The 13,640-nt window shown below is 39.3% G+C and overlaps 1 protein-coding gene across 3 annotated transcripts in view; it reads right to left on the reverse strand.

The window, feature by feature from the left end:
• Positions 1 to 201: 201 nt before the first annotated feature.
• The window catches only part of slc6a9 (solute carrier family 6 member 9), a 73,172-nt gene continuing 59,733 nt past the window's right edge, over positions 202 to 13,640 (reverse strand). For all 3 annotated transcript variants that reach the window (XM_032532215.1, XM_032532216.1, XM_032532213.1), the window contains 10 exons: positions 13,355 to 13,631; positions 10,957 to 11,089; positions 10,566 to 10,700; positions 10,351 to 10,454; positions 6,705 to 6,942; positions 4,797 to 4,931; positions 4,606 to 4,705; positions 3,803 to 3,903; positions 2,259 to 2,429; positions 202 to 683 (listed from right to left, as the gene is read on the reverse strand). In XM_032532215.1, the coding sequence (XP_032388106.1) occupies positions 441 to 683; positions 2,259 to 2,429; positions 3,803 to 3,903; positions 4,606 to 4,705; positions 4,797 to 4,931; positions 6,705 to 6,942; positions 10,351 to 10,454; positions 10,566 to 10,700; positions 10,957 to 11,089; positions 13,355 to 13,631 (1,637 nt within the window). In that variant the 3' untranslated portion in view covers positions 202 to 440. The remainder of the gene's footprint in view (positions 684 to 2,258; positions 2,430 to 3,802; positions 3,904 to 4,605; positions 4,706 to 4,796; positions 4,932 to 6,704; positions 6,943 to 10,350; positions 10,455 to 10,565; positions 10,701 to 10,956; positions 11,090 to 13,354; positions 13,632 to 13,640) is intronic.

Raw genomic sequence — 13,640 nt, forward strand, 5'->3', positions numbered from 1 at the left:
TGCATGCAGAAAAAAACACATGTAGCTTTAAAATCTACTGTGCCTCTAACTGCATATGAAGATGACATATACACGTTTTACAAAAAATTGAAAGGATAAACAAACTGCATTATTAAATTATCTGTAACAAATTAACAACCCCCCCCCCCCCCACACACACACACGCACAAACAAATCTTTTGGATGATGACCCAATTTTTCCTGCCTTTCGTTTTTTCTTCTTCTTCGTTTTATCGAGAGACAACACACAGATAGATAGAAGAGGTTAGGATAGATATAATAAGCCCTTACAATATGTAAAGGTCTCCAGCGAATGGGATCTCCCCCACAGAGGAATGTGGGAAAGTGGGGTGAGGATGGAGGAGAAGGGAGGAAGAGAAGAAAAAGATGGTGGGGCACCGAGGGTCGCGCCCGGTAGCATTGAGAGAGCGGGGTGCCGTCTATGCGTTGGGGTTGGGGTTGCTGTGTGTGTTAGTGGAGCCGTTGCTTCCCTGGATGGTGAGGCTGATCTCATCCTTCCTCTCCTTCTCGTCATCTTTCAGCTCTTCCTTCAGCTCCTCCTTCTCCTTGAGGGGACGAGCCTCCACAGTGTCTTCGGAGGCCATGGGGGCGTAGCGGCCTGTCCGGTGCTCCTGCAGGGCGGGGCCCCAATTTGGATCTGCCATGCAAGCGAACTTCAACCGCTGAGATTGAAAAAGCAAGAGGGACACGCCATTTAGAGCAGCTTCAATATGACTGGAAACTTTAGAGGCGATTCCAAAGAAATTTATGAGCGGGTCTGCATCAAATCATCTCAGGACTTCGCTGGAAGTACAATGTTAAAAATACCAGTTCATGCATTCATGATGTAAATGTACCTACAAATACCAGCTCCAAAAACACTTTATGAAAAATGCCAATACTTAAAGCTGCATTCATTGACTGACAATTCAACGGATTTCCGCCTCTCAGCATCAACTAACACTTTTTCATCTCTTACTCATCAACAGACATTTTGACTGCTTTCAGCTCGTTCAACAACTGCTTGTCAACTGTTCAACTACGTTCAGCATTTTATATATATATAAATATATATATTTTAACAAACTTGCTTTTGGCTCATCTGCTTTAAACACTTCCAACCTTTTCAGTATGCACGCAATTTTCAGCTTAAGTGAGTACACTTTTTCCAGTTAATATTAACATTCTGGAACGTTAGTGGAATATTAACAATGGAATGCATTCTTTTCATGTGTATTCCCAATTCAAGGACAAATTATTGGGGAACTCTGTCTTTATGTGTGCGAGGGAACTTGATTTCAAACTCTTGTTTTCTAGCTAAATTCAGCCATACATGTGGAATCCTTTCCTGCTATCAACTGCTGGTGTTTAACTAGACTACTACATGTTACCAAGTAATGCAAGAAACAAGAATTCTTCAATACAGAAAATATTCATATAATCACAACAATGTAGAAATGAGATCAATAAGTTAATTACCAACTGGTGTTTTGATTTCATAGTTTGCTGACACGTAGCCATGGCTCAACACTGACAAAACTGAGCTGCTCTTCCTTCCAGGTAAGGGCGCTCTCATCCGTACCGTCTCCGTCACTAATGAGAACTCTGCGGTGTCCCTGACTTGGACTGCAAGGAACCTGGGTGTGGTACTGGATGACCAGCTGTTTTTCGTACATCTCTTTGTTGCAGAGATATTAGCTGCGCCTGTAGATTTATTTTCCACAACATCAGGAGGATACATCCGATCCTCACCCAGGAGGAGGTGCATGTTCTGGTCCAAACTCTTGTCGTCTGGCTCTTGGCGGGTGTGCCTACATGTGCCATCCAACATCTGCAGCTCATTCTAAATGCAGCTGCTCAGCTGGTCTTCACAACCACAACCCGGCCCGTGCACTACACTCTGCTACTGCAAATAGCCTTGCTACAACCTCATTACGAAGGGGGCCCAGCTACCACTCAAAGCCATGACTGTTTGTTGCCCTGGCTCCACAAGGAGCTCCCCACTGACATCAGGCAAGCAGAAACCCAGACAGACTAAACTACTCACACACTATAAACTAAAATAAATAGTTTCTCTTTCTCTTCTTTGTCTCTAAATGTATCACTTGAAGCAGATCAGCATTTTTGAAGTTGATTCTTGCTTTTTTTTGTACATTCCACACATTGCAAGAAATACTATGGAGTGTGTGTGTGTTGTGTGTGTGTGTGTGTGTGTGTGTGTTGTTGGGGGGGGGGGGGGGGGGGGGGGGGTGTTGTACCTCTCTGAAGGTGGCTCCTGGGGACCTTGAGATCTTGTAGAGGGCATAGATGGGTATGCAGACGACTGAGGACAGAGCCATGGAGAAGCCTATAGCCAGAGACCAGCCGGGATACACGTAGTTATTGTACTTGATGGGCTTGTACTGGATCACTGTGAAGATCAGGATGAACTACAAGGACAGAAGAGAGACGGTGAATGTGAGTAAGGCCTTTATCATTTAGAGCAGGTGCTATAAAAAGCTAATGAAAACAAAACTTTGATTCAAAACACAAAGAGGGAACTAGAAATATATGTTGAAATGTTGTTCTTCAATATGTGTTATTCACATCCAATATATTAGGGAAATATATACAGTAGTCATGAAGAAAAAAAATTAACATGCACTCTATTTTTGTATCAATTTAACAATATTCGTAAAAAAAACATTAAGATATAGCAAAATAATTAGTGTAAATCATTAAAGTTCCCCCATCCTGGTTTACATTGCATAGTAGCTTGATACTTGCTATATCACAAGATCAGTCAAGAATTGCGGGATCACTTATCACACAAAAATCCATCTTGCCAGGCTTTGATTAATGCATTTGTGTCTGAACTACCAGCTTACAGACCCAATCAGTGTCCGGTAAGGAGCTGCTGGCAGCTACGGGTGTGGTTTAGGTGTGACGGCCGCGACTTTTCGCTTAAAACAGCAATGGTGGACGGTTCATTCAATCACCTGCCAGGTATTTGTTTTATTTTTCTGTTTCCAATGATGTCTTATCAGATGGTTCTGTGTAACAAACCATCTGGCTCATCAGGTTACATCCTGGTTACAATTAGTCCAAACAAATGGCTGCTGTTACTATGGTCAAAGTAAAAACTTGACTTCATGTACAAGAATCAAATCAGTTTTCCACAAGAAACGTGCATTAACACAGAACAGGTGAAATCATTATAGACATCAGCACAACACGTGTTTGTTTTTATTTAAAAGTTGCAGATAATTATGATTATAAATCATGACTGTTGCCAACAGCAGTGAGTTTAGTCTGCAGTTCTAGCCGATGTCCTATAGAGCAAGGCATTCATCTGTGTAGTGACCTGAGAGAGAACGAAAGTGCCTGAAATCTGACCAGTAATCCACAACAATGTATTTCTTGGTTGGCCCAGCAGCTTAGTGGACTAATACGCCTGCTTGGGAAATACCATTGATAGCAGCTGTATGTGTCCATTTCCCAGTTAGAAAGATTTGCTTTTAGGGATTTGTATTGGAAACAAAGCCAACAGTAGCCAAACAGATTAGTGTTGATGGCAGCTCAAATGTAGGTCAGGCCCCTTCACAATGTGTCACAACCACAGGAAAGTTTTAAAACCTTACATTGAACGCCTTTAGATCTCTACATCCACATCTTCTTTGGTTGCGTTAATGTTTCAGGAGGTGAGAAGATTTATGTGCCATTGTTACATTTTGATTACAGGTTCAATCACTTATGACCCAAATCAGCTGGTGTGTTTACGTGTGTGTGTGTGTGTGTGTGTGTGTGTGTGTGTGTCACTTACAGAGATAATGAGGGGGGAGATGAATCTCCAGCAGACTTTGAAGAAGACAGGAGGAGGGAAGCCCAACATCATCTCAACGTCTTTAAAGTAGTTCCTGTAGCCTGCAATCAACACAAATGGTTATTCAGGAAAGTGTTGCATCAAAGTTCAAAGTCTGATTGTTTATTCCACATTTTAAAAATAACATACAATCCAAGTCAGTCTGTGATTTGAATGTATCCCCGGGTAGACATTTTTGTGACGAACTGTTATCATATTTATTTCCACGTTTTTGACCTAGGATGCAGCTGAGGAGCCCAACATACTTTATTTATATAGTTTTATTTTGTGGTTTTAATTTTTTTGTTTAGTCTTGCAACATTCTTGATAAATAAATAAATTAAAACACACATTCTTTTGATACAAAAAAAACTCAAAAGCTATTTTAAAATTCAAGTACTAACAAGTCTGGAAGACTTAATTAACTTTTCTCTTCATGCACTGGTCTCCATTTTTCATTATTTCTAGACAAACTGCCATTTACTGCTGACGTTCTGGTGACAGAAAATGTTTCTGCTTTCAGACTTGATTATAGCTGTACTAAAGCTATCTCTTTGTGGAATCATTATGACAAGGTATGGCCAAACATCTACAGAGATAAGAAAAGTAGAAATAAAACCTAAATTGCAAAGCACAAAGGCAATATGTTTTCACCGTAATGATAATGTGCCACAGCACTTTTTTACCTTTTAAAAAATGGTTCATGTCATGAATTCACATGAGAGCAAACAAAAGCAACATATTCAGTCTATTTCTCTCCTTACCATAAACATACATAACGCAGATGCACATGATGCAGGAGATGATGACCAGAGAGAAACTAGCAGCATAGTTGTCCATCAGTAACAACCAATAGATTCCTGCCTGCACACATTAAACAGAGAATGTAGAGAACCACCATGAGAAAAAAACAAGCTGCTTTCAAAGACACAATCTGCATGTGTCTGGGACTTACCTGTGTCGTTAGTGGCACTCCAAGTAAAAATCCAACTATGGCCACGGACAATGTGACAACCGTCTTGTTCCTGATGATCCAGTCCGTTCCGATCTCATCGACGACGGCCGTCACCAGGGTCTCCAGCAGACAGAACTACAGAAACAGAGGCGATGGGTTCGGTAATTTAATGAAATAAGAGATAAGATTGGAAAGTTGAAAAAATGTCTTCATATGTTGAAAACAAGGGTACCAAGAGTTGGACAGATTTATTGGGAGTTTTTTTTTCATGTTTTTACACACTAGGGATTAATAACATCTTTTGTAGTAGAAAGTATGAAGTCTTAAAAGGAAAATGTTCCGGTTCCACATAAAATGTCCAGTAGATTTATCCTCTGTATATGAACTTTAACTGAAATGCTTTACTACTTATTTCCTGTGAGCATCTACATATTTATCGTCTACCCAGTAAGTTTTATCACTTTTGTAGCACTTTTGTAGGCGTATACATTGCCCCAAATATTTTAAAGAGGACAAATTTGAATTAATCTGTGGGTGGGGTGTGGCAAAAATAATTCCAATTCCAGGCATACAAGCGGTTGGTCATTGGTCAAGAATAAAAGGCCTTTAAATATATACTTACTAATACAACAGTATGACAACAGTTTACAGCCATGCTAAAAAGCCCTGCAAGGCACAGTGGTGCTTAGGGCTAAATGCTAATGGTAGCATGCTGCCAAGTTCACCAGACAATGCATACATGTTTATGTTTAGAAGGGATACTACGTTCACCATCTCATTTAGAATGTTAGCATGCTTACATTTGCTAGCACTAAACACAAAGTACAAGTAAGCCTGAGTGTCATTTGTTTTGCAGGTATTTGACGTTAAACAAAAGTCTTGAAAAAAAGAGGATCAACAAAGTGTTCACAATTCAAGATGAGGAAGAATATTATACCAATTTCAAAATTCATCCAGTAGTTGGCAAACCGGTGTCGCTAAAGTAAAAATGAATATCACTAAGTCAATAAGGGTTATCCTTTGTGACTATGAATATTTGTATAACATGTGTAGCAATCCATCTTAGTAGATGAGATTTTACTGGATAAGTGAAAACATTGACCTATTGGTAGATCTAGATGAACAGTCAAGGGTTCCCCATTGTTATATAAATCATCATCCAGGGATTATGAATGTCTGTACCCATTTCCATCTAATAGTTATTGAGATCATTTAGTCTAGAACAAAAAAGTGCCATCCTTAAAGGGGCTTCTTCTGGGCTCTTTTTACTTGACTCACCACAAACAATGGGAACATATTACATACCACTTGAAACATTTGGTCTGTGTGAAACCAAGACATATACAAAAAAGTCCCCAAGAACCAGTGATAAATAGGACCTGGCCTACAGATTGACTTGAGCTGCATGGAATCCGTTACCATTGACCATACATTTTCAAACTACACATCTGCGGATCTACAGTAGATCAGGTCTAATACTGAGTTTCTGAAGCATGCAACTCCTGTCCGTTCCAGTGTGTTCACTTGGCCCACTTATAGGATCAACATGCAGTAAACTTACAAACAGAAGAAAACATCTGTGCATCCTTTTTAAGATAGACAAGCTTTACAGTATGGCATATAAACTGAAAAATCCAAGTGAATTTTACAGTCCCAGTTACAATCAAAAGTTATAAATTGGGTCTACAGTCTATACGTATACACAGATGGTGAATGACACAGATGAGCATGAACACCACAAATACATCCAAAAATTAAACAAACTCACACTCATGATCATATTTACCCCAAACATGAATCCCAATATCACACAAGTAATTCACATTTTAAGTGTTGATGCATTAGTACGGTATTTTAGATTTAGATGGAAGCAAAACCTGTATGTAGAGTACGGTGTTCCAGCCTCACCTGAGTCCCCAGTCCCAGGAGGATAAGCATGAAGAAGAAGAGCAGTGACCAGAGTGGTGAGATGGGGAGCAGAGTGAGGGCTTCTGGGTAGGCCACAAAGGCCAGGCCCGGGCCGTGGTCAGCCACCTCTGACACAGGGACGTTCAGGTTGTGTGCCATGAAGCCCAAGATGGAGAAAATGACAAAGCCGGCATACACGCTGGTCGCACAGTTGGTTACACTGATGATGATACTGTCTCTGTAGGTAGAAGAGAGAAGAAAAAACATGTTAGGGAAATAATTCAACTGCTGCAAATGCATCATTCAAAGGCTACTTCTGAGTAAATGTTCATCATTATCAAATCATTACCAAACATAAAGCCAGCTTTTTACTATCCTTAAATACTCAATTGTATGCAGGGTAAAAGAGAAAAAAAAATCATATTTATATGTGAAATCCATAAACCACATATTGATAGAAAGATAAGGGGAAATATATGAACTAAAGCTGTGATTGCTGAACAAAACAGCAGCAGAGGAGTGAGAAGAGAGTGCACATACTACAGCTAGAAGAGTGTTGATGTCCCCAGAATGTGATCTCACAGAGACTATTCACTATTGATAGGATTTTGATAAAAACAATGTATAGACTTATACAAAAGTGTTCTATCTCAATCATCACTTATGTGTTCGGGACATTTCTAATTGCTAAAATTTCATAAAAAGAGAAAGAAAGACAAATTTACAAACATAGAACATGGGTTTGTTAGTCCAGGAGTTTATGATTAAAATTACATTTAGATTACATTAATATCAGAGAAAACTCATTAAGTCATCTCTAACCGCTGAGCTGAGTTTACTCACTCTGAGGCAAGTTGATTTTGACTCAGACCGAGAACGCAGTAGTATTGAAACATGAGTCTCTTTGAGCTATAAAAGGATGTAAAACAGTGTGCTCTGGTTCCTTTCTTCCTGTTAAGTTTGCTGTCCTTGATTGCAGGTGGATGCGAGGAGAACACCTTTTTTTTATCTTTACTCTCCCTGACTCAAACTTGGGCTTTGTTCAGATTCAACAAGGGAATTACGTGATTGCACAGTGCTTTGTTTTCCTCACATTTCCTCTAAAGAGTTATCACAGAGGACCAGTCCCTTTCTGCTCACAAACCACCAGCAAGGCCTGCTCAGTTCTCTCTGCACTTGTGCACCAATCGGTGGTGTTGCAGGAGTGCAGAGAGCGACTCCGCAGGGATGGAGCTGCAGAACACAAGCTGATTAGGCCGGTGTACAGCTGTGTGTGCAGATAGCATAACCTCAAGCTCCTGACAGAGGGACAAATTATATCTTCAGCCTTTTCTCCTCGTCATTCCCCCCCAAAAAAACTACAAAGTTTGCTAGGCCAAAAAGAACGTTAATCTGGCAATAAAAAAATGACGCTGTTAAAATGGGTTTGCGTTAACACCAATGATAACGCGCTTAACTGACAGCACTAGTTAAAAGACATGCCAATAAACCAGAGCACGTTTTTCTCCCATCCAAGAATTCTGTGTGGACTAGCCAGACCGTCCTCCGCAGCGCTATAGAGGAAGGTCTGGATAGGAGAGACTACCGGAGGGGTATCATACAGTTTAAACAACCTAAAGACGATTTTAGGTTTATTTTACATTCTCTCAACTCCCCTTCCCCTCCTTTTACTTCCTCTATCCTCCTACGCCTCCTCATCTTCTCACTTGCTCTGCCAAGTGTCTGTGATCAGTGCAAATAATAAGATGCTGGTTGTGTTGTTGAAACATTGCAGCAGCATAGCCTGATCTAAAATGAGCATGGTCATGTTCACTTAGGCAGGCGCACAAGCTTTAACTGCTGCTTTAATTACAGTGCAAATGTAGAAGCCTCACATCCGTTAATGCTTTGAAAAATCCAACAGCATAACTTCAAACATGCATAGTCATCAAGCTGTCTACGTTTCTGGAAAGCCAACATGTTAAGTATACATTTTAACTTGAGAGTAGAATTAGTGTGCGCACAATTTGAAGGACCTTTACCACATTAGCCACAATTAGAAACATGCTGTATCAGGCTTTTTTTTCTTGTTTAATGTGTTTGTGTTGTGCAATGTACCTTCCTGAATGTTGGTCTGTTTATGTTCCTTTTATGTGCTGACTGTATTAAGTGAAAAATTTTATTTTATTTTTTGAGGTGGCCATTTTAAAACTGGCCAACTGGATGAAAGTTAGCCGGTTAACTCTGGCTCATTCACAATTACTTTGCTTTTGATTAATGAGCACTGTCCCTGCCAAACAAACATATAAATGAAATAAATGCAAAACGTGTTTTTTCCTTATTGCAAGGGTTTAATTTAATCTCCTAAAGAACTACCGTAGTTTCACATTTTCTGAAAAATACATATGCACTTTTGAGAGTTAGAGTAGATAGATCTTAGTTATATTTTTTACATATGAAGCTAAAGACAGCAGCCCATTGGTTTGACTTCAACCTTCTTTCACTAGAATAAATTTGTGTATACAGGTTTTTTAAACATGGGAAAACCTGCTAAAGGTAGGCCATGGACTTAGTTGTCATTGCATTTACCTTTTTTCTGGTGTGTTAAGGTACGTTAAAAATCACAAACACACGGGAGAAAGCAGCATGGAGGTCAGTAAAAATATTGCGTTGGTTACTTTTTTTTTTTAATATCTGCTACTTATTCTGGCTCTCTTTCAAACTTGATGTTGACTAATTTGGAACAATGTTTGCGCAGAGCATGATAGAATTTGTGGCTGAGATGACAAAGAGTTACCGCTTACACATCATACAGTAGAATCGCACTTGAAAAGGGCCGAACATTAGCGTGTCCACCTGGGTGTCATGTTTCCATCACTGCCGATTGGAGATGGAGCTGTTAAATACCTGTGACGACTGCAGAGGTATTTGTCCTAAAGATAAAGGCCGATTGTAATCTATCCCACTAAAGACAAAAGCCAGATGGGTGTGAGTGGGTTTTTGTCCAGTGGGAAAAAGGGCGTTTAGCTCAAATACTGGAAGCAGAGGGAAAACAGCAACCATAGGTTTGTCCAAAAGCTGAAGGAAAATCTGCCTACCAGCCCTTAAGGCTCACTAATTAACATGTTACTTCTCATTTGTTTGATCTGTACAAAAACCAAAGTGTAAAAATGACACAATTTGGGTTTTATGGGGGTTATGATCTGGACAACTTATTGGTTGGGACAAGTAACTTCCTGAAGTCTTCTCCGGTTGGCTGGCAAACTCACGGTGACAACTATGGACGAGAGTCCAGGAGCTCACTGACCCTGGGCAAGTAATAGTCCAGAACATAACCACATAAATCCACAACTTGTTGTTCTTAGACTTCTGTATGTGTATTATTAAACAAACAAATCCACAATTCAATCCCCCAATCAGTGAGCTTTAGAGGTGCTGGTAGGCAGATTTGGTCTCTTTAGGAAAGAGCAAGGCTAGATCTCTTTGTGCTAAGCTAGGCTAACTGCATTCTGGCTACAGCTACATTTTTGCCGTACAGATATGAGAGTGGCATCAATCTTCTCATTTAACTCTCTGCCAGAAAGCAAATAAGCATATCTCCCAAAAAGTAAAAAAAATCCTTTGAAGCATAGCTTGTTTTTGTTATGCCGTAGTTTGGAGTACCAACCTGAAACAGTTGTTGTGGAACTTGTTATAGGAAGCCATGGTAATGAGACCACCCCATGCACAGCCCAGGGAGTAGAAGATCTGTGATGCAGCATCTCCCCACACCTGCAAAAACAAACCCACATACAGTCAGATGTAGTCCAAAGTTGGAAAAAAATATATTTCTTTCTCCAGTTTTTTTTTTCCATTTGCCTGTTTATGTCTTTGAGTGAATACCTTTGCATCAAGGACCTTCTGCCACTGTGGAGTCAGGTAGAACTTGATGCCATTGATGGCTCCGTCCAGGGTGATGCCACGGATAAACAGGATGGTCAAAACAAGATAGGGGAATGTGGCTGTAAAGTACACCACCTGCACACAAGCACACACAGATAATCCAACGATGTGGTGAAATCAGTTGACGTAGTAATTTTCTTGCCAAAGTAACACGAGAGTCAAGAATTCCTTTGTGTATGATATATATAAAAATAGACATACTGCGGATACAGTTGGAATATGATGTCTGTTTTTGCATGTGGTCAAGCCTTCGTGTGTGTGTTTGTATGGGTGTGTGTGTGTGTGAGAGAGAGAGAGAGAGAGAGAGAGAGACACCGAGAGAGAGGCTGACCTTTCCAGAGGATTTAACACCCTTGATGAGACAGAGAAATACGACAAACCAGGACACAGCCAGGCAGCCCAGGATAGGAAGACGGACCTCTCCAAAATTTCCAATATCATCCGAGATGTTCAACACATAGTGTCTGAAAGAGAGGAAAATAAGTACAGAATTGTATATATTATTATTATTCTTATTATTATTAATTTTTCTGTGTGTTGTTTTTAATCACAAATTGTGCTTACCTGTTTACTTGTATAACTATATCAGATGCATTTACTCCTTGTTGTATTTTGTGTGTATGTGTTTGTTCTTGTGCTTTGGCAACACAGATGTATTGATTTTGTCATGCCAATGAAGCAAATTGAAAAATTGAGTTGGTTGGTTGAGCTCAAATGTGTAACTATTTGACATTTATGGGTCTTTGTTTTAAGACACTAGTTGTTTTTTCAGGAGAAATACGTTTTAAAATGTCAGAGCAAACAAAAACAAAAAAAATCTTTAGCCTTAGAAATCAGCAAAAATCACTTATTTCAGTAGACAGAAGACACTATGTTTTATGTAAGACTGTATGACGGTTATTTGTCTTTGCTCAAGGTAATGCAAGTGTTCCTTACAGGCATGACTGAATACATCCACGAGGTAATGTTCTTCTTTGATATTACATCTATATTATTACACACTGGCTTTTTGGTGGACAATATTGCCCCATTACTAACATGAATTAACAATAGTATAATAATAATAATAGTATAATAAATGACAGTATCTCTATGAATGCAATACTAAAGATAATTATTTTACCTTCACAAACATACAACCTACACATCTTCTCATCTGCCCAACAAAGGATTACACTATTGTCAGAATAAACCACGAAAGACAGACGAATGCAATCTTCAACAATGTGGCTAATTATCATAGATCTAGTGGTTTTATAGGGGTTTATAACATGTGCATTGTTTAACTGTGATGATATATGTTATAAATGTACGGAAAACCGTTATATCCTTTATGTCAAGCCTGCCAATGTTAAGTGAACTATAGTCTGTGTTATGTGCCACATACACACAAAAAAGAAAACTAAATACAAGGTAATTAAAAAAGCTAATATGTTGTATTGTACTAAATAACTTTTTGTTTGTGCTTGATTGAAACAACAACAGCTCACATATGATTTTGTGATTTTATCATCAATACAAATGGCCTTGATGACAGCAGTGCGATGACGTTCATTTAGTCCTGACCTTAAAATGTGCTTCGTCCATCCCTTTGCTGTTTTCATTACCCAGTGCATCACACAAGGTACAAATGTGAAAGGACAGGTGCAATGCAAGATGACAGCATGTCATAAAGTCATTGTATTTGAATGAAGACTAGGTCTTTGACATTGCAAATAGAAATGTGCAGAAAGCAACCATAAAATAATATTGAAAGTTGTATTAATTAAACACTCTCCAAACCAGTATACACATTTAGATAAATAAAAATGCGAGTGTGTACTTCTGGTACATTAAATTGGTTGGTTAAACAGTTTCTCTCTCTCTCTCTCTCTCTCTCATCCAGATGTGTTATGTGACTGAGAGGATGACTGATCACTGTTCACTTCATCAAACCCTTGTCATCAGCAGCTGCAAATACTGTATAGGAACATAATTAGCAGGTGCGCTTGAATGCACCCTCGTTGACCTAACACACATGACCTGGCACTTAACACAGATTTGTTAAGAGCTTTGCTGTTGCACCATTAAAGCTTAAAGCTGTCCCAAAGACTGAACACTGGCAGTATGGGATACCTCCTGCATGCCCCTTGTGTACGATAGGCCTACAAAACTAAGAGTGCAAAACTTAACAAAACCAAGTGTACTGTCATTCGGGCTGGGTACCAAAACCCGGTTCCAACGCAACAGGTAGGACCGGATTAGAATGCAAATTTGAAAACTTTGTCTGTAGTCTACTGTAAATATAGGTTACTTTTAAAATGCCATTTTTCCTTCTGTACTCTGGTTAGCATACCAACTCAACATTTGCTTTGTTATTACTTGTTAATAGTGTAACTGTTATTTAATGTTAACTTATTGTAGTTGTGTGTTAGGTTACATAAGTTACTTATTATATATTTAAGTACTTAAGTACTTAAATTTAAATAATTTTCAATTTAAAAAAAAATTCTATAAAATAGCCTTCTTTTTTTTTTCGTTTTTCAAGAATTGGTTTAGGAATCTGAATTGTTTTAAAAGTCCTGGTTTGACATTGTAAACGTAAACATCCAAACGGTACCCAACTCTAACTGTCATACAGACCTTGCAGTGATCAATACTGGAAAAAAATTGTAATGCTCGTACTAAAAAAAAAACAGTGATTATTTTTCTAATAAATTAAATATCATTGATGTACTTTAGAGACTTACTTCCAGTACTCCTCACTGGGGCTGGTCCTCTTGGTACGGTTGACTACTTCGGATACCGCTGCTACCAGGCTTGTGGTAGTGTTAACCAGGCTGGCGTTGAGGTGGGGGCTGCTGCCCAGCACCCCGCTGCAGTCCGGTGTGTTCCACGGGTTGTTGCAGTAGGTCCATGGAAGCAAGTTTGTCATGGACATGAAGAAATAGTAGAAGGCAATGCAAATGACCACGTTGTAATAGATCCCAATGTAGGTAGACACCACCATCATGCCATAGCCCACACCTGAAGGGA

Source organism: Etheostoma spectabile, chromosome 12 (genome assembly GCF_008692095.1).
Source record: "Etheostoma spectabile isolate EspeVRDwgs_2016 chromosome 12, UIUC_Espe_1.0, whole genome shotgun sequence".
Lineage (NCBI taxonomy): Eukaryota > Metazoa > Chordata > Actinopteri > Perciformes > Percidae > Etheostoma > Etheostoma spectabile.